The following is a 26,059-nucleotide window of genomic DNA, read 5'->3' on the forward strand; positions in this document are numbered from 1 at the left end:
GATCTTCTCAACCCAGGGATCGAACCCAGGTCTCCTGCATTGCAGACGGATTCTTTACTGTAGGAAGGTGGGAGTCACTGCGTGTCTCTTGTGGTCCCAGTCCTCTGGTGGCTACTGCCTGACTTGTGAGGAACTATGGGAGGAGCCTCAGCAGACCCCGGTCGGGGCAGAGCTGGTCCTCCTGTTCCGCCATCCTCCTGGATGTGCTTCCTTCAAACCCTGGGCTTGTGGTTTAGAAGTACCCCCACCTCCTGGTAGAAGGAAGGTCTAGGACGGCACTGTCAAACAGAAATATAGAGGGAACCACATAGAAGACTTTAAACTTTTCTGGTAGTTTTGTTAATAAAAGGAAAAAGAAACAGGTGTGTCTTAGCCTCCTCAGGCCGCTATAACAAAATACCACAGACTGTGTGACTTAACTCTTTTCTCACAGTCTGGAGGCTGGAAGTCTGAGGTTAGTATGCCAGCATGGTCAGGTTTTGGTGAAGGCTGTCTTGCTGGCTTACAGATGGCTGTATTCTCACTGAATCCTCACATGGCCTTTCCTGGTGCTTCAGGTGGGGATACTGGGCGCACTGTGTTTTGTTTTATTTTGTTTTTGCTTTCACTAACCCCATCAAGGGGGCTCCACCCTCATGAACCTCTGATGTTTTGCAAAGACCCCATCTCCAAATCCCATCACATTGGGCAATAGAGTTTCAACATAAGAATTTTGAGGGGACATATTCAGCCCATAATAAGGGCAAATTGACTTTAATGGTATATTTTATTTAACCTAATGTATATAACAGTCATTTCAACTTGTAGTCAGTATTAAAACAGACTTTTTACGTTCTGTACTGTCGTCAAAATCCACGGCATATTTTATACTTGCAGAATGTCTCAGTTCAGACTTTGTACATTTTAGATGCTCAGTAGCCTCATTTTGCTAGTGGCTACCATATTAGATGATGCAGGCCTATTTGAAAAGGCAGAATGGATGCTGCAGTCATGGTATACAGTGCTTGATACAAGATCAGCCTTAGTGAGTTTTGCAAGTCTTCTGTGATCTGTGCCTGGCCAAATGTCTTTGGGAAACACGTCATTGGCTCTTGCCTTGCAGAGGATATCCCAGACACGCATCTGTGTATCCCCCAAGAATCCTGACTTCTGTCTGTGTGCTTGGGCTTTAGATCAGGGCCTGTGGGTTGGAGTATGCTGAGTGAAATGTCAGGGGCCCCTGGCTGGGGAGGAGGACCGGATTTCTGTCTGTCCCCAGAAAGTGCAAGCCCTGACTGCTCCCTGCTGTCCTCGTAGACAACTATTCTCCCACCCAAAGACATGCTCCATTTCCTCGGGGGGATGTGTGTATGTAATGAGTGAAGTGACTCTCAGGCCCAGTGTAGTGGTAGCTCTCAGGGACACAGACCAGAGAGTTACAGGCCACCAGTACCCTTTCCCGGGGAAGGGTGTCCGTGTCCTTGTACCTGCTAAGCACTCCAGGCTCTGCCCTGGCCGGCTGGCCGGGCTGCCCCCTGGGGAAAAGCGGGCACTCTCCTCAGCTCTTACAGATGCTTCCAAGGTAGATGATGTGAGACACTCACCCAGCCTCCCAGGCTGTCCACCTGGGTGAAAACACACGAGGCCCTGATGGCCACCCACTACTCTGCAGGGTCTTTCGGGTCATCCTGATTCCCCCAGGTAGCACCTGGACTTCTGGCACTTAGCCTAAGGAACTTCCTTTCCGGGGAACCCAGTGAAGCACGCCCATCGTACACTCTGAGGATCTGATGAGAGCTGTGGATCTTTCCCCCAGGAAAATGCAAATAGTGCGTGTGAGAGTGAGTGCATACTCGGTGCACACTCACTGTTTGCACCGATACCAGGTAACTGTGGCCCCCTGGGTGGGATTTTGTGAAGGCCTGGCTCTCCGGCCTGCCCTGCCCATTGTTTCAGGGGACAACGTGCTGTCCTTGGCGGGCATGCTGCACCGGGCGGGTTCCACCTCCATGTTCTAGCCACTGCGCGTGACTTCTCTTTACTTCTGCCTTGTGTGACCCTGCCCACTGTCCACATGCCAGCCCTGGTTTCCTCCCCGCACCCCGCACCCCCACCCCCTTCTTCAGGAAGCCCTCTCTTGAGTGCCTGTGCATTCAGCCTCCTACCTGGGAACTTAGCATAGTGCAAGTGAGGACCAGAGTACCCTAGATCTATTTGTAAATACTGGCCCTTTACCAAAGACTGGGATCTGGGGACCTAGGTAGGCAGTGACTAATCTGGATCCTTCTTTTGAGAATGACACTGGACACACAGCCCTCAGGCAGGGTCCTGGCTGGCTCAACCTTGACACTGTTGACAATTTGGATCCCATGATTCTTTGATGTTTGTATAGGTGGGAAGGGGGGCGGGTGTCCTGTTCATTGTAGGATGGTTTGCAGTATCCCTTGGCCTCTACCAACAAAATGCTAATAGCACTTGTAATCCGGAAAACCAAAAATGCTTGGAGTGGAGAGGGCATAAATCACCTGATTGAGAACCTGATCTAGAATGTTCTCATGATTTTAAAGGGACAGAGAGTTGTGGGAGATCCCACAATACCATCCTCCTTACTCCCTCCCCCCAGCGTGCGGGCGCATACACACACAGTCACACTCTCCTCATAAGATTCAGGGCGGAAGGTTGGATTCTAAAAGTCTGGGAGATTCCTGCTTCAGCGTCAGGGTTTGGTTCAAATTTGTGCTTCAGGAGTGCCGCTGGCCACCGTGGAGAGAATCCTGGCGTCCTTGAGTTTTCCCAGAAGTGGTTCAGGTTTCAGGGAGGCGGCGATTGCGGGTGGCCGGACCGCCTGCCTGCCGCCCCCGCCCACCACTCTGAGTGCACCGCCAGGTTCGCATCTTGCCTCGCCCGCCCTGGCCGGGCCTCTGCGCCGCTCAGTGTCCCTGTGCGCGCACCTGGCAGCCGACGCGGGCCCAGCGGAGCACCGGGCATGCCCTCCCCTGCGAGCCCTGCGGGCGGGCCGGCCGCCGAGCACCCTGGGGAGCCACCGCCGCCCTGGGCCTGGGGCTCCGAGGCCGTGGACACCGGGGCGCGGGCGCCGCCTTTCCCCAAAGGTATGGGGCGGCTGCGCAGCTCCACCTGGGTCTGGGGAGGTGTGGTGGGCAGCGCGGCTGGAGGCTGGAGACCAGATGGGCGCCGGCACCACGGCCCCGACCCGGGGGTTGATCTCTTCCGGCGCCTGTTGGTTGTTCTTGGCAGACTGGCAGCTCCCTGTTCCTCCTCCCCTCCTCCCCCAATCTACTCGCACCTCGACTCCGGAGCCTTCTGCGGGGGTCTCCTCTCTGATCTTGAGATCAGCAAAATACACCTTGCTGAACTGAGCACTATTACAGAGTGGGAGGAAGCAGTCCCCAAAGCTTCAGTTTCCAAGTGCTCTCTGTCGCTACTGTGTGGTGTGTGAAGTGCTTAAAGGTTTTTATTTTGTTTGTATTTATTTATTTATTTTGTTGGTGTTGAGACTTTCTACTACCATCTTTTGGGTCTTCCCAAAGGGGACTTTGTTGCCGTCTCAGGATTCTTCATCTTTTTTCTCTTCCCTTCCATTCTGTCACCTGTTCTTTGTTCTGGAATAAACACCTCCCCCTTGTTGGGCTTTCTCCACCAAACTGCGGCCTGCCATCCCAGCCCCAGAGGCGCCTGGTCTTTGTGGTCCGGCCCCTGGATGCCTTGGTTGTTGGGTGGGGATGGGGGAGAGGGGAGGGCGCTGGTCCCTTCTGAGCCTGACGGTGAAATTTCTCAGTGCTCTCTCTGTCTGAGACTATGGTAGGCGCTGGAAGCTGGCTGGTAACGCAGGCTGATTGTTGGGGAGTTCGTTGGGCCTCCCCTGGCCCAGGATTAGTCTTGGCTTGCTGCATTTGGACAGCCCCACGCCTTGCCCTGGTTCTCCCTGTCTAGCTGTGCACATACATGTGCCTCTTTCAAACTCTCTCAGGGACTGGCGGCCCTAGCATGGGCACGTGATCGCTGGGAGTGGGTGTGGGAAAGGAAGGCTGCTGCCCCAGTGTGGGCGGATGTGAGTCCTCCTCCTCCCCGGGTGGGGTGTGCGTGGCTTCTAGGGGTCTGGCCTGCCACTCACTGGGGTGACTTCTCTCTGGCCGGTTTCTGGGCTGGAGCTGAGGCGTTTTGTGAGGTGCGTGCGTATTCTTGTTTGCAAACGTTCCTCTGCCGACTATTTCAGTTCCACTCTGACAACCAAGGAGGCTAAAATTAGTTCTGGGGAAGGAAAAGGAAGGCTGCTTGGAAACCCAAGCACTTGGCTGGAGGATGGAGGAGGCTGCTTCCTGGGGCTGGTGGCCCAGCGTTTCGGGGAAGATGTGACCAGACCAGCTGTTGTCTGTCCATCCGAGGAGAGGGAGGGGCCTCTGCTTGCCTCCTAGACAAGCACCAATGAAAACGGGAGGCTGACCTGGAAGCTGCTGCTCTTGAGTGTTGATGCCAGGATGTTTTCTCCCCCTGGCCTGTGTAGTGGAGCACAGTGTTTGCAGGTATGAGGACAATGCCTTTTAGCGTCCAGTATCACTGACAACTCTCCTTCCCCCTTTCCCCTCATTGACTCGGAAAGCATGCGTGAGTTCTCAGAGTCTTGGACTGGCAACCCTGGCTTGAGAAACCATTACTGTATTCTGTTTGAGAATTACCCTCCTGTCCAAGTTTGACATTCCCTTTGGGGCCTCACAGGCCAGGCAGACCAGAGCCCCCCTTGGAACCGCTAGCTTGGGTGGGAGTGAGTGCGAGCCTGCCGGCTTAGTTGCTGCAGTCACATCTGACTCTCTCTGACCCTACGGACTGTAATCTGCCAGGCTCTTCTGTGCATGGAAGTCTCCAGGCAGGAATATTGAGTGGGTTGCCGGGCCCTCTTCCAGGGGGTCTTCCTGACCCAGGGATTGAACTCACGTCTCTTATGTCTCCTGCCTTGGCAGACAGATTCTTTACCAGTAGAAAGTAGGGGTTAGAGGAGAGCCCTTGGTGCCCTGAGGGCAGAAGGGAATCAGGGTTCATCTGTTCTGGAGCTTAGAAAATAGAGGGGCAGAGGAGTCAGGTGAATTCTGGTTTCCCTTCCCACCTGGCTGGTGCCTCCTGTGAAGCCCCCACCCCGACCTGAGAGTGAGTCCTGCAGGACTCCGTCGGGAGACAGTCCTGTCTCCCTTCCCTGAAAAGCCCCTTCCAAACCTGCGCTCATCCTGGGGTCTCCTGGTGGGCCATCTGGGGTGTAGTTGATAGTAATAGTCACTTTGGCCGTAACTTCTTGTCCCATTTAAAATTTTTGTTAATTTTTAGTTTTATAAGTAACACATGGATTTAGTTGCAGAAATTTAGATATTACAGGGGAACCGAACCCATGGTCTCTTTTGCCAGCTCTGTCTGCCTTCTGAATCCTCCTCCAGAAATGAGCCTTCTCACAGTTGGTGGAGTTTAACCTGTGTATCTATAGAAGTATTAGACATAGAGAAAGACAGAAAGCTGTTTTTTTTCTTTTTAACCTAAAATGGTATTACCCTTTTTCAATCATTTAACTGAAGTGTAAATTACGTATATGATAGTGTAATTACTCTAAGTGACAGCTTGAGGAATTTTCACAAACTGAATATGCTGATGTCATCAGCATCCAGATGAAGGTGCTCGCCCCCTCCCCACTGAGCCCTCTTTTTCTCCATTCCAGTCTTGACCCCTAAACCCTGGAGGGTAACCACTGCCCTTTTTTAATAGCATATGTTAGTTTAGCCTGTCATTGTGCTTTGAAGTGTAGTGAAGTGAAAATCAGTCGTGTCCGACTCTTTGCCACCCCATGGACTATACAGTCCATGAAATTCTCCAGGCCAGAATACTGGAGTGGGTAGCCTTTCCCTTCTCTGGGGGATCTTTCCAACCCAGGGATCGAATCCAGGTCTCTTGCATTGCAAGCGGATTCTTATCAGCTGAGCCACAAGGGAAGCTGCCATTGTGCTTTAAAAGGATGTAATCTTGCAGGGTGAACGGTTTGTGTCCCCATCTTTTGCTCACCATGTTTCGTAACTTGCATCCACATTGTCACATGTGGTTTTCGTGGTGTGTGTGTGTTTTTTTCCCCCACTGCATGGCATGCAGGATCTCAGTTCCCCTGGCCAGGGATTGAATCTGTGTCCCCTGCAGTGGCAGCGTGGAGTCTTAACCACTGGACCACCAGGGAAGTCCCTGTCATGGCTTTTTAAGCTCAGAGACTTGCTCTGGCAGTCTTTTTCAGTGTTTATGCATCCACCTCAGTCTTTCTAATAGTGTGAAATTTCAGAGTTCAGAGATAGGCTGCGTTTTGTCTGGTCTCCTGTTGATGGACTTTCTGATTGCTCACAGTTTATGCAGATTGCTTGCTAAGGATAGATGACAAGAAGAGAGTTCGGAGTCACAGGGCATGTATGTTTTGAATTTTAATATAGATATCGAGAAACGATTACACACGGTTATGCTGTGTTGTGGTTGTGTATATGTGTGTTTGTGTCCCTGTGTAATGGTAGGTTACAGAGCTTGGAAATCGCCCACCTCACGAAGGGTGCCCAGACAGGAAGGATGTCCACTTCCAGTGACCTGGTGTCTGAGGAGCTCCAGAGAGGCTGCTTCCCACGTCTGAGTCACTGTGCCAACAGATGGAGGTGGCCGTGGACCGACCAGGATGCGTCCGGGTTCAGGGTGGACGTGCACGTGTGCGTCTGTGTGTGCTCACCAGTCAGGCTCCACGCTGCCTCCATGCCCAGAGGGGCTGAGGCTCTTGCAGAAGGTTGTGGGGGGCAGGCTCTGCTGGTGCAGCCAGTGCGTTCGGCAAGTTCTGGGCGTGGCCGGATCCCGTCTCACGTGTGGCGACAATGGAGGTAGGGAGGATGGGAGAAACTTGTAGAAGAATGGGCCTGGAGTCTGGGGAGAGGCTTTTCACAGCAGAAGGGGCTGCGTGAGCTTCAGTTCCTGGATGGGCGTGTGGCTTGTTCCCCTGCACCCTCTTCTGCCCTGACTGGCTGAAGAATGAAAGAGGGCAGGTTGAGATGGCTTGTTCTCCAAAGCCCCTGCTGTCCGAGTTCCTTCCCCACCATGCACTCTGTTCTTTCACTGCTGTTTTCCTGGGATTCCTTGTGTGAGCCCGCTTGTCAGGCCCTGTTTGTGGAGCTGGGTGTCAGTGGGTACTGTTTCTAGCGTGAGTGACGTCCCAGCCAGCTTTCCCACATTGCACAGGTGATGGGCGCTGTCTGGGTAGGAATCTGCTTAGGCTGCAGAATACCACTGACTCGGGGGCTTCAGTAACAGAAATTAATTTTCACAGCTCTGGAGGCTTGAAATCAAAGACCAAGATTTTGTCAGGATTGGTTCCTGGTGAGCTCTTGCTCCTTGGCATGCAGAGAGCTACCTTCTTGCTTGTCCTCACACAGCCTTCTCTCTGGGTGTGTCTCTTCCTCTTATAAGGACAGAATTCCTATTAGAGCCCCACCCATGTGGCCTTGACTGACCTTAATTACCTCTTCAGAGACCTTATTTCCTAGTACAGTCATATTGCCGGTTACGAATTTGAGGGCAAGGAGATGCAGTTCAGTTCACAAGAGTCTAAAATAATGAAGTTGGTTGAAAGGGGATTGTTTTGCCTTTGACTTACCCTTTGGAAGGGAAGTTAACTTTCTTCAGGACCCTGCTTTGGGGTCAGTGTTCTTGATTAACACTTTCTATGGGCAGTCTTTGGAGAAGGCAGTGGCACCCCACTCCAGTACTCTTGCCTGGAAAATCCCATGGGCAGAGGAGCCTGGTAGGCTGCAGTCCATGGGGTCGCTAAGAGTCGGACACGACTGAGCGACTTCACTTCCACTTTTCACTTTCATGCATTGAAGAAGGAAATGGCAACCCACTCCAGTGTTCTTGCCTGGAGAATCCTAGGGACGGTGGAGCCTGATGGGTTGCCGTCTATGGGGTCACACAGAGTCGGACACGACTGAAGCGACTTAGCAGATTAGCAGTAGCAGATGGGCAGTCTTATCTGCACTGGTGATCTCAGTTGCCGTGTATGTATGGAGGTGTCCTCTTGAGCTATTATATATAGTCCTGAAAATATATTTAAAATCTGGGTCAAAGTAGATACGGAGGTTCCCTCTTTTGATGATCAGTATCAATCCTCTTTCTGAAGGCACCTGGAAAAGATGGACGAACAGAGAAAATACCTCCGGTTGAAAGCATTGTACAGCTAAGAAGATAGGGAATACCTACCAGGCCAGGATCTGTGTGACTGCAGAGGCCCTGGGTGGTGACTTTTACATCTGAGTCTGTTTTCAGTTCCACGTGGGCAACTGAGAGGCTGAGCCTTGCACTTGACACCCTTGCGGGGCGAGGAAGACAGGAATTGGAATTTTAAATAGAGGGTGAGTATAGTGAGCCCTTCTTTTTGGTTTGGGACTCCAAAGATATAGAGTGGAGGCGGAGCCAGAAGAAGACAAACTCTAAAGTGGGATGAAGATGTTAGGTGGTAGAAATCATGTTGCTTCTCAGCTTTCTGTGCAGCTAGTTGAGGAGTCCGTGTGGCCATTGGCCACTCGCGTATTTGCTTTCCGGCTTCAGAACTTTACTTCTGTGGTTCTTTGCTGTTCCTTTTGTCTTTATGGGTTTATGCCTTAAAAACCTTTTCTTTGCTGTGGTTTTAGTGGGATTACAGGAGGGAGCAAAAATAACATTTGTGTAAAATCCTTGACCTTTTATCTACAAGCTCTCTTGCCAGTGTCCTTCAGGAATGATGGGCTCTGGAGAAAAGCAGGTGTTGTGGAGAATGGTCCTGCACCCTTGTGTGTGTGTGTTTTTTTTTTAATTGTATGTTTTAGTTTTGGCTGTGCTGAGTCTCCGTTGCTGCTCGGGGTTCTCTGGTTGCGGAGTGCAGGGCTCCTCTCTGGCTGCAGTGGCTTCTCTTTGGCGCAGGGCTCTGGGGCGCACGGGCTACAGTAGTTGGCTTCCAGGCTCCGGAGCGCAGGCTGAGCAGTTGTGGTGCAGCTTAATTGCTCCGTGGCATGTGAGATGTTCCCTAATCAGGGACTGAACCCTTGTCTCCTGCATTGGCAGGCGGATTCTTTACCACTGAGCCACCAGGGAAATCCTCCGCCCCCTCACTGGCCCAACCTTGTTCTGTGGGTGGTGTTACGGAATCATTTACAAAGTCGAAGTTGAATGTGACTCGAGGTGACCTCGCTTGATTTCTTGTTCTGCTGGCACTAGTCGTAAAGAACCTACCTGTCAGTGCAGGAAATGCAGGAGATTCGGGTTCCATCTCTGGGTGGGGAAGATCCCGTGGAGGAGGGCATGGCAGCACACTCCATTTTGTGGAGAATTTTGTGGACAGAGGAGCCTGGCAGGCTGTAGTCCAGAGGGTCTCAAAGAGTTGGATACGACTGAAGTGACTTAGCATGCAGGCTGATAGAGCTCCTCTTGTCAGCCTTGAAAACTGCTCCGAACTTGCATTTCTGGCAATAATAGTGAACAGAAGAGCCAAAAAACCTCGTTATACAAGACACATGGAAATGCTGGATAAAGTATAGCGAATATCCTTTTTAAATGTATATGCATACTTGCATGTATAAAAGAGGGAGAAGCAAGAGTGGGCTGGAAACTAGAGCTGTGCCCTTTCACTGGCTAAAGCTGCTTTTTCCTGAGGGACTTTGCCTCTTTCCATAATTTCAAGATGTGGGTGGTAGCAGGGTGTGAGGCGCAGGAGATAAGATGTGGAACTGAGACTGAGGCTCTCACATGATAAGATTCTGCAGGGTTATTCATTCAGTGAAAGTATGGACAAGAGGGAGCATTCTTTTGCTGATAAAGGGAATAGATGAATTGTTGATTGCTGGGGAGGTGGGTAGTTTCCTTTGAGAATTTGTAACAGATCTGTGTGCTTCCATGAGCTTGGAGTTGAAGTTTATACCATCTGTGTTTCCTGGGAACCTGACGTTGAATAATTACAGTGATTCCAGATTGGTAATGTCCTAGAGAATTTGGCAGAATTTGGCAGAAGCAAAATATAAATTATTTCTGGAAGTTTGCCCCTTCAAACTTGGCTTCACTTTTTATTCCCACAGAAAAGGCCGCCACTGAACATAAGTTCTGTATCCAAAAACAGAATCCAAAATTCCAAAACACACAGGGAAACAAGATTCCATGAGTAAAATCATCAAAAGTAACAAGTGGGATAAATAGATGTTTAGGAAGTTAAATTATGGAATTTATATAAACTAGAGATTTGGAAGTATGACAAGAAATGGAAGTATCAAAATTGACCAAGAAGGTTTTTTGTTAAGTAGAACTTGTCAAAATAAAATAATAGATTAATTGAATTTATAAATTAATTAGAACTAAATAGCAAATTAGACCCAGCTAAAAAGAGAATTAATTAGTTGGAAGTTAGATCTGTGGAATTATCTATAATGGTGTTTAGACACAGATTCGGAGAAGGCGATGGCACCCCACCCCAGTACTCTTGCCTGGAAAATCCCATGGACAGAGGAGCCTGGTGGGCTGCAGTCCATGGGTTCGCTAAGAGTCAGACACAACTGAGCGACTTCACTTTAACTTTTCACTTTCATGCATTGGAGAAGGAAATGGCAACCCACTCCAGTGTTCTTGCCTGGAGAATCCCAGGGACGGGGGAGCCTGGTGGGCTGCCGTCTCTGGGGTCGCACAGAGTCGGACACGACTGAAGTGACTTAGCAGCAGCAGCAGCAGACACAGATTTGAAAAATATGAAAGCAGAGTTAAGAGACTGATCTGATGGTCTGATGCTTGTAATAGGAATGTCAGAACATGGAACAGGGAGATAGAAATAGATGTGGGAAAAGTGGAAACAGTGACAGATTTTATTTTCTTGGGCTCCAAAATCACTACAGATGGGGATTGCAGCCACAAAATTAAAAGACTCTTGTTTCTTGGAAGAAAAGCCATGACACACCTTGACAGCATATTAAAAAGCAGAGACATCACTTTGCCGGCAAAGGTCTGTATAGTCTAAGCTGTGGTTTTTCCAGTACTCACGTACGGATGTGATAGTTGGACCATAAAGAAGGCTGAGCGCCGGAGAATTGATGCTTTCAAACTGTGGTGTTGGAGGAGATTCTTGAGAGTCCCTTGGATAGCAAGGAGATCAAACCAGTCCATCCTAAAGGAGATCAACCCTAAATATTCACTGGAAGGACTGATATTGAAGCTCCAATACTTTGGCCACCTGATAGGAAGACCCAGCTTGTTGGAAAAGACCCTGATGCTGGGAATGATTGAGGGGAGGAGGAAAAGGGGGCAACAGGGGATGAGCTGGTTGGATGGCATCACCAACTCGATGGACGTGCATGTGAGCAAACTCTGGGCCATGTGAAGGACAGGGAAGCGCTGTGTGCTGCAGTTCATGGGGTCACAGAGTCGGACACAACTTAGTGGCTGAGCAACAACAAAGAATTTTTCAGAGTCAGTGAAAGATGTGAATCATCAGATTAAAAGCATATTCTTCTGAGCAGTATGGCAACCCACTCCAGTATTCTTGCCTGGAGAATCCCATAGACAGAGGAGCCTGGCAGGCTACTGTCCATGGGGACACAGCTGAAGCGACTTAGCACATAACTGCATAAGCCCATGCCTCTGAGCAGTACAAATAAGTTTAAACATACAGCTCATTAGTGAAATTGCAAGAAGCAGATCTAAGAAAGCAACCAGAGGGAAGAGGCAGAATATCTACAAAGGTAAACTAATCATAGACTTTTCTGCAGTAACAGTGAAAGCCAGAAGACAGTGGAATAATACCTTCAAGATGCTGAGAGAAAATAACTCAACCTAAAAGGTTATGTTCTTCTAAACTGTCAGTTAGGAACAAGAACAGAGTCAGTTAGGAAAAAGAACAAAATGACAAATTTTCAGAGAGAGAAGGCTTCTTTATCCAAAGATCTGTACTGAAGGAAGGTGTTCCGTGGAAAGGACAGCGGTCTTGGAAGGAAGAGTGGAGTTCCAGAATGAATGGGTGCGCAGACCAACTGATGGATGTATGAGCTGAGAAGAAGATGCCGACTGTGTAAAACCCAAATATATCTGCTTCGGGAGGCAGATAAGAAGATGAACAATCGGTTACACGTGGAACACAAATATGTTAATTTAATGTAGGTTGGATGGAGGTAATTAGAACAGTGAAGTTCCAATAAGGGATAGGAGAGATGTTGATTAACGTTCGGCTTTTAGCATAAATGTACATGTTAAAGCTTAGCTTACAATGGAATGGAAATAGGGTGCATTACTTCCAGACCAGAAGTGGCTGAAATAATGGAATTTAAAACAGGCATACATTTGGCTGGGCCAGGTGTTACTTGCGGCATGTAGGGTCTAATTCCCTGCCCAGGGATCAGACCTAGGCCCCCTGCATTGGGAGCAAGGAGTCTTGGCCACTGGACCACCAGGGAAGTCCCTGAAATGGGATCTACAATGATAATGTAAAGGTCTTAACGGTAGAGAAAAAACAAATTTAAATGCTGTTGTTCAGTCGCCAAGTCGTGTCCAACTCTGCAGCCCCATGGACTGCAGCACGCTAGGCTTCCCTGTCCTTCACTGTCTCTCGGAATTTGCCCAGACTCATGTCCATTGAGTTGGTAGTGCCATCCAGCTATCAAATCCTTTGTTGCTCCCTTCTCCTTCTGCCCTTAATCTTTCCCAGAATCAGGGTCTTTTCTAGCAAGGCAGTTCTTCACATCAGGTGGCCAAAGTATTGGAGCCTCAGCTTTAGCATCAGTCTTTCCAATGGATATTCAGGGTTGATTTCCTTTAGGATTGGCTGGTTTGATCTTGCAATCCAAGGGACTTCTCCAGCACCACAATTCAAAAGCATCAGTTCTTTGGCAATTAGCCTTCAATATCGTCCTGCTCTCACATCTGTACATGACTGCGGGAGAAACCATAGTTTGGACTGTATAGACCTTTGTTGGCAAAGTGATGTGTCTGCTTTTTAATACATTGTCTAGGTTTGTCATAACTTTCCTTCCAAAGAGCAAGCGTCTTTTAATTTTATGGCTGCAGTCTCTGTCTACAGTGATTTTGGAGCCCAAGAAAATAACATCTGTCACCGATTCCACTTTTTCTCCTATTTGCCGTGAAGTGATGGAAACGGCATCTATGATCTTCGTTTTTTGAATGTTGAGTTTTAAGCCAGCTTTTCCACTCCCATTTCACCTTCATCAAGAGGCTCCTTAGTTCCTCTTCACTTTCTGCTGTTAAAGTGGTATCATCTGCATAGCTGACGTTATTGATGTTTCTCCCGGCAATCTTGATTCCAGCTTGTGCTTCTTCCAGCCCAGCGTTTCTCATGATGTACTCTGCATATAAGTTAAATAAGCAGATCAGATCAGATCAGTCGCTCAGTCATGTCCGACTCTTTGTGACCCCATGAATCACAGCACGCCAGGCCTCCCTGTCCATCACCAACTCCCAGAGTTCACTCAGACTCATGTCCATCAAGTCAGTGATGCCATCCAGCTATCTCATTCTCTGTTGTCCCCTTCTCCTCCTGCCCCCAATCCCTCCCAGCATCAGAGTCTTTTCCAATGAGTCAACTCTTCGCATGAGGTGGCCAAAGTACTAGAGTTTCAGCTTTAGCATCATTCCTTCCAAAGAAATCCCAGGGCTGATCTCCTTTAGAATGGACTGGTTGGATCTCCTTGCAGTCCAAGGGACTCTCAAGAGTCTTCTCCAACACCACAGTTCAAAAGCATCAATTCTTCGGCGCTCAGCCTTCTTCACATGTGGTCCAACTCTCACATCTATACATGACCACAGGAAAAACCATAGCCTTGACTAGACGAACCTTTGTTGGCAAAGTAATGTCTCTGCTTTTGAACATGCTATCTAGGTTGGTCATAACTTTCCTTCCAAGGAGTAAGCGTCTTTTAATTTCATGGCTGCAGTCACCATCTGCAGTGATTTTGGAGCCCAGAAAAATAAAGTCTGACACTGTTTCCACTGTTTCCCCATCTATTTCCCATGAAGTGGTGGGACCAGATGCCATGATCTTCGTTTTCTGAATGTTGAGCTTTAAGCCAACTTTTTCACTCTCCACTTTCACTTTCATCAAGAGGCTTTTTAGTTCCTCTTCATAAGGGTGGTGTCATCTGCATATCTGAGGTTATTGATATTTCTCCCGGCAATCTTGATTCCAGTTTGTGTTTCTTCCAGTCCAGGGTTTCTCATGATGCACTCTGCATGTAAGTTAAATAAACAGGGTGACAATATACAGCCTTGACGAACTCCTTTTCCTATTTGGAACCAGTCTGTTGTTCCATGTCCAGTTCTAACTGTTGCTTCCTGACCTGCATACAAATTTCTCAAGAGGCAGATCAGGTGGTCTGGTATTCCCATCTCGTGAAGAATTTTCCACAGTTTATTGTGATCCACGCAGTCAAAGGCTTTGGCATAGTCAGTAAAGCAGAAATAGATGTTTTTCTGGAACTCTCTTGCTTTTTCTATGATCCAGCGGATGTTGGCAATTTGATCTCTGGTTCCTCTGCCTTTTCTAAAACCAGCTTGAACATCAGGAAGTTCACAGTTCACATATTGCTGAAGCCTGGCTTGGAGAATTTTGAGCATTACTTTACTAGCGTGTGAGATGAGTGCAATTGTGCGGTAGTTTGAGCATTCTTTGGCATTGCCTTTCTTTGGGATTGGAATGAAAACTGACCTTTTCCAGTCCCGTGGCCACTGCTGAGTTTTCCAAATTTGCTGGCATATTGAGTGCAGCACTTTCACAGCATCATCTTTCAGGATTTGGAATAGCTCAACTGAAATTCCATCACCTCCACTAGCTTTGTTTGTAGTGATGCTTTCTAAGGCCCATTTGACTTCACATTCCAGGATGTCTGGCTCTAGGTGAGTGATCACTCCATCGTAATTATCTGGGTCGTGAAGATCTTTTTTGTACAGTTCTGTGTATTCTTGTCATCTTTTCTTAATATCTTCTGCTTCTGTTAGGTCCATACCAATTTCTGTCCTTTATTGAGCTCATCTTTGCATGAAATGTTCCTTTGTTATCTCTGATTTTCTTGAAGAGATCCCTAGTCTTTCCCATTCTGTTGTTTTCCTGTATTTCTCTGCATTGATCACTGAAGAAGGCTTTCTTATCTCTTCTTGCTATTCTTTGGAACTCTGCATTCAGATGTTTATATCTTTCCTTTTGTCCTTTGTTTTTTGCTTCTCTTCTTTTCACAGCTATTTGTAAGGCCTCCCCAGACAGCCATTTTGCTTTTTTGCATTTCTTTTCTATGGGAATGGTCTTGATCCCTGTCTCCTGTACAATGTCACGAACCTCATTCCATAGTTCATCAGGCACTCTATCTATCAGATTTAGGCCCTTAAATCTATTTCTCACTTCCACTGTATAATCATAAGGGATTTGATTTAGGTCATACCTGAATGATCTAGTGGTTTTCCCTACTTTCTTCAATTTAAGTCTGAATTTGGCAATAAGGAGTTCATGGTCTGAGCCACAGTCAGCTCCTGGTCTTGTTTTTGCTGTGACAATATACAGGTGTTGTACTCCTTTCCCAGTTTTTGAACCAGTCTGTTGTTCCATGTCTGGTTCTAACTGTTGCTTCTTGATCTGCATATAGGTTTCTCATGAGACAGGTAAGGTGGTCTGATATTCTCATCTCTTTAAGAATTTTCCACAGTTTGTTGTGATCCAGACTTTAGCATAGTCAATGAAACAGATGTTTTTCTGGAATTCCTTTGCTTTCTGTATGATCCAACAGATATTGACAGTTTGATTTCTAGTTGTTCTGCCTTTTCTAAACTCAGCTTGCATATCTGGAAGTTCTCAGGTGAAGTACTGATGAAGCCTAGTTTGAAGGATTTTGAGCAGGAACTTGCTAGCATGTGAAATGAGCCCAGTTATGTGGTAGCTTGAACATTCTTTGGCACTGTCCTTTGGGATTGGAGTGTCCTGTGGCCACTGCTGAGGTTTCCAATTTTGCTGACATAGTGAGTGCAGCACTTTAACAGCATCTTCTTTTAGGATTTGAAATAGCTCAGCTAGAATTTCATCACCTCCAGTAGCTTTGTTTGTACTAACATTTCCCAAGGCCCATCCTCAAAGATGTCTGGCTGTAGGTGAGTGATCACACCACCGTGGTTATCTGTGTCATTAAGACCTTTTTTTGTATCATTCTTCTGTGTATTCTTGCCACCTCTGCTTAATCTCTTCTGCTTCTGTTAGATCCTTACCATTTCTGTCCTTTAAGTGTGCCCGTCCTTGCATGAAATGTTCCCTTGATAGCTCCAGTTTTCATAGCGGTACTTGTAATGGGACTAGAGTCGGGGGTTTTGGCTGTGCCGGGTCCTCGTTGCTGTGCACAGGCTTTCTCTAGTTGTGGCGGGCGGGGTCTGCTCTCTGGTTGCAGTGTGCGCACTTCTCCTTGCAGTGGCTTCTCTTGTCATGAAGCTCGGGCTCTAGAGCATGTAGCTTCAGTAGTTCTGCTGCGCAGGCTTAGTGCTCTGCAGCATGTGGAATCTTCCTGGACCCGGGATTCAATGTTAGATCAAAGACAATATTAGATTGAGTTGGGATAAAAAGAGATACAGAAAGATTTGAAGTACGAGTTGGATAAAGATAAATTGGGAAAATACTAACTACAAGAAATGTCATAAAACTGTGTTAGCGTCACATTAAAGTAGGGTTTCTGGCAAGGAGCAAACAAACAAATGAAAGGGGTTATTTTGTAGTAAGAAAAGTTTTATTGGAACATATAAAAAATTTCTATAACCCAAAGGAGAAGCAGCCCAGTGGAAAAACGGGAAAGGATGTGAAGAGGCAGTTTTCAGAAGGAGCTGACTCACACACGCATGACCACTTTCACAAGCGATTAGGAAATGGGGATCAGAACCGTGACGTCCGATTTCACCCTGCTCCGGTTAGCACGTCGCAGGGCTCGGGGTGGCTCAGTGGGTCTGGAGTCTCTTGGGCACGTACAGAGTACATCCACGTGGGAGAACAGTGTGACCGTGACCTGTGAGTTGGAGATGCTCATCCCTGTGTCCCCCTTCTCTGACCTCTAACCCGTGGTGTATCCCCTAGAGGAGCACCCGCTCATGAGAAAACACACAGGGGACCCCAGGAGGGCCCATGGCGGCAGGGCTCACGGCAGCAAGCATTGTCAGGGACCCTCGAGGTCCAACAGGAGGGTGGGCCCTGAGGTGGTGGTCTGACTGTACAGTGAGCTGTTTGCTAACACCGAGAGTAGCGGTGTCAAGAGCAGGTGAAGAGCGTGTGTACTCCACAGCAAGGCAGCCTTGGGCTCAAAACCTGGTTTTGACACTTAATAAACATCTTGGGTAGAGTTATTCTCTTGTGTGGGAGAAGTTCAGAGATGGGTGTAGTCCAGTTTGGGATTCTTTCCTGCCTCTTGTATGTGTGTGTCATTGCACAGTGCGTGCACACGTGTGTGTGTGCTCCAGCCCTCCTCCTCACCTCCATTTAGGTTCCCTTTATCCCGCACACACCAGCCATCCTACTCTGGTCGTGGGGAAGATGGTGAAGAGCATCCTGTGTGGACCGGGGGAGGCGGAGTCACAAACTCAGATCCGGGTATTGCCGCTGGGCGCCCCCACCTTCAGGACCCTCCTTGGCTGCTCTGGAGGAGCCTGTGGTGACAGCGGGTGCTCGGCTAAGGGCAGGTCCCTCCTCGGGGCAGGGTGAGGGGAGCCCAGAGCACAGCCTCCAGGGAAGGGAGCCTGACCCCTGTGTGCGCTTGTGTGGCGGGGTGGGGGCTGCCTCTCTTCTCTGCGCAGACCTGGAGGCTGGACGATGTGGGAGAAAGCTGGGCTTGCCTCACTTGGCCGCCTCTCTGGCTTGGTGGCTCCTGCAGGGAGCGGGGGTGGTGACCTGGTGCCTGAGGTGGGTGGGTGGTGGCTGGCATCCCATTCTCACCACTCAACAGTGTAGGGGGACTGCGCCCACAGGGAGGCGGGGCTGTTCAGGGAGCCCCGGGAACCAAGGGCAGAGTGCAGTGGCCGGCTGGCTGCTGGGGTCTGTGGTACCTCTGAGAGCTGTTGGCTGAGCTGAATGTTCCCTAGACCCAGAGCTCGGGGGACCCCAGGGGAGGCGTGGCTGCTCCGGCTGCACCCCCTCCCCCCAAGGTCTGCCTCAGGTCTCCAGCCCTCTCTGTCTCCCCATTAGATTTCCCCCTTGTCTCCCCAAGTGCAAGTTGGGTACATCCAAGGCCAGCTGGCCTGGGAAACAGACCTTGCGTGTCAGAGCCCATCTATTCAGGTCCATCCTGCTTTCAGATCGTGGGTTCTGAGTGGAATCTGCGTGTGGTTCTGTGTGTCCAGGATTGGGGTTTCCGTGTCTCGCCTGGACTGGGGGCTTGGGGAGCACCAGGGGTGTCTTCCCACCGAGGTTTAGACTCCTTGGAACATAAGGACCACCTCTTGGGGACACTGCTGCTTGTATACCTGTTTCCTTGAGAGGCTAGTGCTCAGGTCGGCTGGTGCTCGGGGTAGAATGAACCCCTTACCCTCATGTCTTCGGGGGAGGTGCCCCTCTGGGCTCTGAGGCAGCAAGTGCGGGCACAGCTTCTTCTCCTGCTGGGATGGGTGAATGGGCGGGGGTTGGGGGAGCCTCCTGTGTAGGGGGCCCCGGCTCTATGAGCGTGGGCAGGAGCCCTGTGTCTATTAAAAGGCGGAGGCGGCCTTGTGGTTGGAGTGTTGCCAGAGGCTATAAATAGCTGAGTGTGTGCAGAAGGAGTGCCAGGGAGGAGGGAGGAGGGGGATTCCTCTCCAGCTGGCAGCAGAGTCTGGGAGTGGGGGGGCATGCAGCCTCCCGGTCTCCCCGAGTCCCCCTGGGGGACAAAGCTCTTGCAGGTGTGGGTGTGCACACCCCCAGCCTGACGGGGCGGGGGGCTTGTGCTGTGACGAAATGGCGTTGGCAGTGGGGAGGGGTCTGACTCTGATATAACAGTGATGGTGCCAGGCATCTTTCTCACTTAAAATGCAATAACTCAAGTCATTCTTGGGACAGCCAAGGAAGTGGGTTCGTTAGCATCCCCTTTACCCGAGTGGGGAAACACAGGCACGAGGTGGTTGGGGCACTTGCCAGGAGGTGTCCAAACCAGGACCTGAATGGGGTCGAGGCCCCTTTTTTTCAGTTGGTGTGTGGGGTTCGCCGGGTGGCGCTAGTGGTAAGGGACAGCCTGCCCGTGCGGGAGGCGCTGGAGACATGGGTTCCATCCCTGGGTCAGGAAGATCCCCTGGAGGAGGGCACGGCAACCCACTCCAGTATTCTTGCCTGGAGAATCCCATGGACAGAGGAGCCTGGCGGGCTGCAGTGCATGGGGTCACAAAGAGTCAGACACGACTGAGCGACTTAGCATGCATGCACGTGTAGGAGGATCTTGTCAGGTGTGGGTCCACGGTCATCCTGAGCCCTGGGTCTTAACTGGAGCCTTGAGATTTGGAGTTCCCAGCCCTGTCCGCATGGGTCCTGCTCACAGTAGTGGCCAGAGGGGTCCCTGCTTGGTCAGTAGCCTGGAGAGAAGAGCTGGGCCAAGCTTGGGACACTCCTGCTGTGTGCTGACTTCTCTCTTTCGGCGGGCTCCCAGCTTTATACGGGGCGCGGAGGCTTGTTGTCTGAGCGCAGATGGACCTTAGGGCTTGGGCTGCAGGCTGAGGCCATCCCTCGTTTTCCCCTCCCTTGACAATCCAGCTCCAGCCAGGAGAGAACTATGTCCTTCTGTCTGATTATTGGTCCATCCTTCTTTCGGTGCCTCTGCCCATCTTTCCAGCCTGTGTCTGGACCTGGTTCTAGCACTCAAGACAGTTAAGGTTTCTGCTGTCAAAGCATCAGCTTTGCAGTCCTGTGGGGGAAGCCCACAGGATTAGGAAGCAATCATCAAGCACATTTGTAATGTTTTGTTTCTTATATGAGTGTTTATTATGTTATTGTCTCTGGGGGGATTATCTTTGGTTGCATTATTTTTATACTTTTTGAATGTCTGGAAAAACCCTTTAAACAGCAACAGGCAATTAGTCACAGGGGATAAATGAGGTGATGGAGGAAGTGCAAAGGCCTGTGGAAGTGGAGAGTAATTGGCCTGGCCTCCAGGGAGAGAGAAGAGCCAACATTTAAAGGAGAAAGTGGGGAACGTCTTGCAGCCAGAGGTAGTAACTTGTGTGAAGCCTGGAAGCCGAGCATATTCAAGAGCCTGGCAATGTTGTGTGCTGCAGTCGGAGGAAGGAGGGTGGGGTTGTGCCCAGCACCTGTCTTTAGCCCAGCTTGGGGGTCCGGCCCACAGGTCACCAGAGGACCCCCACTAGATTTGCTGCCATGGATGCAGTGGGTCCTGTGTGCCCTCTGGATTGGGGGCTTTGCAGAGTATGCAGCTGCCGATGCTGCTGCAGGTGGGCGGGGGGAGGGGGAGGTGTGGGCATCGTTGGCACCAGCATGGGCCCTGCCACAGCGTTTCCATCCCATTCCCTCAGCCCCACCTCTCGCTAGCAGAGCTGCTGAGACAAGACAGAGACATGGGCAGGAAGCTGCGCTCCTAGTTTCTCCAAAGTGGTCCCCGAGTTTTGCACGAAAACCACCTGGGACAAAGGGGGTGGTTAAAACACAGATCCTGCCCCCACTCCAGTTGGCAGGGTCTGGGCTGGGCCCAGGAATAGGCATGTCTAGCATCACCCTCCCGCCCCACTCCAGCACACACGGTGATTCTGACATGCCTGGGGTTGCAGGGAGGCACCCGGAGCTCCGGGTGTTGGCCGATCCCCTCCCTGCGCACTGGCTGCCAGTCTGTGCCCGCCCCTCCTCCAGCCCAGGGGCCTGGGGCGGTTCAGCAGCAGCTGCCTCCTGGGCACAGGTTCGGGGCGCGGGGAGGCCGAGACGCGGGAGTGCATCTACTACAACGCCAACTGGGAGCTGGAGCGCACCAACCAGAGCGGCCTGGAGCGCTGTGAGGGCGAGCGGGACAAGCGGCTGCACTGCTACGCCTCCTGGCGCAACAGCTCGGGCACCATCGAGCTCGTCAAGAAAGGCTGCTGGCTGGACGACTTCAATTGCTACGACAGGTGCCGGCACCCCCGAGGCCGGGAGTCTGGAGTCCACATGGGCTGTCGCCGGGTCCCAGCCCTCCCGGGTTTTGAGGTCCCCAGTGATGCTGGAGGGGTTGTCCCCACCTTGGATCTGCGTCCCGCTTCCGGGGAGCCCGACCCCCACGGTTCCCCATAGGATCTCTGTCTGTGGGGAGGGCTTTGGCTGGGCCGCCCTGGGAGTCTGTCTGTTCCTCAGCCGAGTTGTGGATGGGAAACTGTGCCTCCAGGCAGGAGTGCGTGGCCACCGAGGAGAACCCCCAGGTGTACTTCTGCTGCTGCGAAGGCAACTTCTGCAACGAGCGCTTCACCCACCTGCCCGAGGCGGGCGGCCCAGAAGGTGAGGGCGTGGGGGGAGCAGATGTGGGCCAGCTTTGGCCCCCAGATGCTCGGCTTCTGCGTGGGGTGGGGAGCGGCTGCAGGGGTCTCTGGTCTGGCTCTGGAGGTGCGCAGGTAGGCGCACTGTGTGACGCTGGGCTCCGTGTGTCCCCTAGTCACGTACGAGCCACCCCCGACAGCCCCCACCCTGCTCACTGTGCTGGCCTACTCGCTGTTGCCCGTCGGGGGCCTCTCCCTCATCGCCCTGCTCGCCTTCTGGATGTACCGACATCGCAAGCCCCCCTACGGCCACGTGGACATCCACGAGGTGAGACGGGGGTGGCTCGGGGTGGGGCGGGGTAGATCCTATTACGGCCAGATCCTGTTAAGCCCTGGATCTCCCTAGGACCCTGGACCTCCACCCCCGTCCCCTCTGGTGGGCCTGAAGCCTCTGCAACTGCTGGAGATCAAGGCTCGGGGGCGCTTTGGTTGTGTCTGGAAGGCGCAGCTCATGAACGACTTCGTGGCTGTCAAGATCTTCCCACTCCAGGTGTGTGTCTGCCTGTGGTGGGGGGAGTCTCCAGGTCATCTGGCTGGGGCCTGAGCCCTCTTGCCCAAGAGCAGTCCATACCCTGTGTAAGCGGGGTGAGAGGAATGGGCCCCATTGCGGGTGGCGGGCCTAGGGTAGAGCTTTGTGAAACCTTGATTTGCAGAACTTCAGTCCACCCTGGTTTTCAGGGTTTTGCTTTGACATCAGGTTCTGCTTAGAGGCCCTGGACACAGGCTAACGGAGCCATTGCCCAGGACACTTGGCAGAACCAGGCCTGCTCTGCTTCTCGTTGGTTGGGTGGTCCTGGGCCACTCATTTCTGTCACTCTGGACCTCAGTGCCCCCTGTCGTAAATCAGGTGCTGGCCTTAGTGATCTCAGGGCTCACCGCTGGCCTGTGGTCCTTGGCCCGGCTCAGTCCTGCCCTGCCCCCTGACAGGCTGAGGTTGGGAGCGGGTGGGAAGCTGCCAGGCGGCGTGGCTGCGGTGGGGTTCAGCTGCGCCTCCCTGCTTCAGGACAAGCAGTCGTGGCAGAGTGAGCGGGAGATCTTCAGCACGCCTGGCATGAAGCACGAGAACCTGCTGCAGTTCATTGCCGCTGAGAAGCGAGGCTCCAGCCTGGAGGCAGAGCTGTGGCTCATCACGGCCTTCCACGACAAGGTGAGCCTTGCCCTGCGGACCCTGCTCCCGCGGGAGGTGACCATGGACCCACCGTGGGCTTCCCCCGAGGTCCCCCTCCACGGGTGTGGACACAAGGGTCTGCAGGAAGAGCCCCTCTCCCTGGGATCAGTTCTTGCAAACAGGAGTAGTGACTTCATGATTATCACTGTCTGATATCACCCGCTTCCCAGCCCCTCCTGGCCTCGTCAGTGCCAACCTTCTGGTGGGGAGCTCAGCCATCTGACCCACAGGTACTGCCCTTCAGGGTCAGGGCTGGGTCCTGCCCGCGTGCCCAGAGCCTGTGCTGTCTCCCGTAGGGCTCCCTCACGGATTACCTCAAGGGGAACATCATCACATGGAACGAACTGTGTCACGTGGCAGAGACGATGTCTAGAGGCCTCTCATACCTACACGAGGATGTGCCCTGGTGCCGGGGCGAGGGCCACAAGCCATCTATTGCCCACAGGTACCTGGGTTAGCAGTTGCCCTCTCTTCTCTTGACCTGGAGCCACAGAGAGGGTTAGAGGTTGAGGGCAGGGCCCGGTGGGGGTGGTTCTCAGTTTCATAAACATGCTTAGCCGCTCTGTGGTGTGTCAGGGGCAACCCTGGCCCTTCCCCTGATTTCCACCCTTGTCTGCTCAGGCTGTGGTCTTGCAAGCTGGTTCTCTGGTGCCCTCCAGTGGCCACAGAAGGAAGTGCTGATTCTGTCCCTGGTTGGAGTTCTGTGCGTTGATCCTTGCTGTATTAGAGCATACATATCCTGTTAACTGTCAGAGTGACGACGTGTGTATACGTGTGTATGTAGCCTCTGGAAAACTCTGTAGTCCTGGGAGAATGAGCTTTAAGAAAGGCAAATAACGGATTATTATGAAAGGAATGTTGACCTTGCAGATCCCCTGAAACAGTCTCGGGGATTCTCTGGAGTCCTTGGATGGTGCTTTGAGAGCCAGTCTGTTTGTTACATTATCACAGTGGCAGGCACTACTCTAGACACTCCGAAATGCCAAGTCCTTTAAGCCTCCTAACTGCTCTGTGACATAAGTACTATTTTCCCCAGCCCTTCTTACAGGTGAAGGAACAGCAGCACAGAAAAGATGACCTAGTTTAGTGTGGGAGGGAGGCTCCTCTCTGACTGTGAGGGAGCCTCAGATTCTGGGGTTCAAAGCTGCAGGGCCACAGTGGGCATAACATGAATGACATAGGGCATTGACTGTAGGAAATTACCGTTTCTGTAGGTCAAACACGGTTGAATGCTGACTCTTCATTGGGTCCAGGCTAACAATAGTGCATAGTAAGTGTGCCGGGGTGGCTCGTCCGTCAGTTTAGTCCTTAGAGTAAGGCTGAGACAGGCATGAGGAAGTTGAGGACCTGCTAGGGAAAGGCAGGGCTGAGCGCAACCCCAGCGCCCACTGCACCACCTCCAGAGCAGCCCGAACCTCTGGGGCAGCAGTCCCCAACCTTTTGGCAGCAGGGACCAGTTTTGTGGAAGACAGTTTTTCTATGGACTGGGGTGAGGGTGGTTTCAGGTTGATTTAAACATGTTACATTTCAGTGCACTTTATTTTTATTATTACTGTATTAGCTCCACCTCAGATCATCAGGCATTAGATCGTGGAGGTTGGGGACCTCTGCTCTGGGGCCTGCTCAGAATCAGGCAAATTCATTGAAACTTCTCTTTTCACTTACATCCCAAACGGTGTAAATTCTTGCCAGGAAACACATCCCCAGCTGCAGTGCCCCTCCTCAAACCCTCTGAGAATGTGAGGGCTGGCCTTTGATGCTGGGGACTAGACGGGGGTTGGCGTTGCTGTGACAGCTCTGGTCGGAGTGCAGTTAGGGATTCTCACACTGACGGAGGGGAGTGTCCTAAAGCTGCCTGCCTGTGTGGCTTCGTGGAACTCCAACCTGGTGCAGACCCTGCTCCCCACAGGGTGGGATGGGCCCCGGCTTAGGGCTCTGGGAGTCCAGGTGGGAAGGCAGGAGCAAGGTCGATCGGACCACAGGTTCGGCTCCCTCTCAGTCCACTGTCTCCACAGGGACTTTAAGAGCAAGAATGTATTGCTGAAGAGTGACCTCACTGCTGTGCTGGCTGACTTTGGCCTGGCTGTTCGGTTTGAGCCAGGGAAACCTCCGGGGGACACTCACGGGCAGGTGACGAGCCTCAGGGGATAGAAGACAAGGGTGGACATTGCCTTTCTGGTGTCAGCTGGCAGGGGACAGGGGTCACCCCGTGAGCTCAGAGTTGTCTGAGAACCCTAGGGGCTATGCTCTCATTTCACCAGTGGGGAGGTGAGGCCTGGAGGGTGGCATGGCTTCCTGTGCTGGTCAGCGAGAAACAGATTTCCCTTCCCTCTTTCAGTAATTATTAAACAAGATAAAAATAAGATAAATAAATAAGTGTATATTAAGAATCCAAATCAAAAACCTGGAGAAAAAGTAACCTAAAGTTAAACCTGAGCAGATCATCGTAAAAAAACTGCTGTTAATATTTTGAACTATTCTCCCCCTTCTATTTTTGGTGGCAGTCAGTAAAATACACATTATCTGTGGAGCCCCTTGTGGTGTTGATGGAGTAAAGAGGCAGCGGTTCTGTGGTAGATTACTACTGTCTGGAGTCATATTCACAGTCGTCATTGCATCGTGCCCCTTGTAGGCTCCCCGCCCCCTCCTCCCCACGACCATCGGGGACAGCTGTCATTGTCGATGACCCTGCTGTGCACACGGGCTGTAGCTCCCATGTCCTGTGAGTGCATCTCTACATGCTTAGTGACCACAGCCCCTCCCCTGTCCTCACGCAGGTGGGCACGCGGCGGTACATGGCCCCCGAGGTGCTCGAGGGAGCCATCAACTTCCAGAGAGACGCCTTTCTGCGCATCGACATGTACGCCATGGGGCTGGTGCTGTGGGAGCTCGTGTCCCGCTGCAAAGCTGCCGATGGTGAGCAGGGCAGGAGCCCCGAGCGTCCTGGGTGTGGTGGGGGAGAAGTGGGGCAGTCGGGTGACCCCCTCCCAACCCCGCCTCGGGACTCACTCTCTCCTCCAGGACCTGTGGATGAGTACATGCTGCCTTTTGAGGAGGAGATCGGCCAGCACCCGTCACTGGAGGAGCTGCAGGAGGTGGTGGTGCACAAAAAGATGCGGCCCGCCATCAAGGATCACTGGCTGAAACACCCGGTGAGGGCCGGTGGGGGGCGCTGCGGAGGAGGCTGTGGGCACAGGATGCTGACGCCAGGAGGGGAGCTTCACCCAGCGTCCTGTGTGGCAGGGCCAGAGGGGAGGGCTCAGGCCGCAGGACCGGCCCCCCCTCACGCCGGGGCAGTGCCTCCCTTCCACCTGGGGAGTGTCTGTGCGGGCTAGTGCTCTCCAATTGGGGCGGCGGCTCTGGTTTTGACCCCAGAGAGTGATGGGACCTGACACATGG

At 51.6% G+C, this 26,059-nt stretch overlaps 1 protein-coding gene across 1 annotated transcript in view; it reads left to right on the forward strand.

Moving 5' to 3' along the window:
- The first annotated feature begins 345 nt into the window (after nucleotides 1-345).
- ACVR2B (activin A receptor type 2B) overlaps nucleotides 346-26,059 on the forward strand; it is a 35,165-nt gene continuing 9,451 nt past the window's right edge. Inside the window, exons 1-10 of the mRNA XM_070360060.1 lie at nucleotides 346-3,089; nucleotides 20,886-21,093; nucleotides 21,345-21,454; nucleotides 21,609-21,760; nucleotides 21,839-21,982; nucleotides 22,496-22,639; nucleotides 22,957-23,105; nucleotides 24,676-24,790; nucleotides 25,438-25,576; nucleotides 25,682-25,812. Coding sequence (XP_070216161.1) covers nucleotides 2,966-3,089; nucleotides 20,886-21,093; nucleotides 21,345-21,454; nucleotides 21,609-21,760; nucleotides 21,839-21,982; nucleotides 22,496-22,639; nucleotides 22,957-23,105; nucleotides 24,676-24,790; nucleotides 25,438-25,576; nucleotides 25,682-25,812 — 1,416 coding nt within the window. The 5' untranslated portion in view covers nucleotides 346-2,965. The remainder of the gene's footprint in view (nucleotides 3,090-20,885; nucleotides 21,094-21,344; nucleotides 21,455-21,608; nucleotides 21,761-21,838; nucleotides 21,983-22,495; nucleotides 22,640-22,956; nucleotides 23,106-24,675; nucleotides 24,791-25,437; nucleotides 25,577-25,681; nucleotides 25,813-26,059) is intronic.

The sequence above is a fragment of the Bos mutus genome, chromosome 22 (genome assembly GCF_027580195.1).
Source record: "Bos mutus isolate GX-2022 chromosome 22, NWIPB_WYAK_1.1, whole genome shotgun sequence".
NCBI lineage: Eukaryota > Metazoa > Chordata > Mammalia > Artiodactyla > Bovidae > Bos > Bos mutus.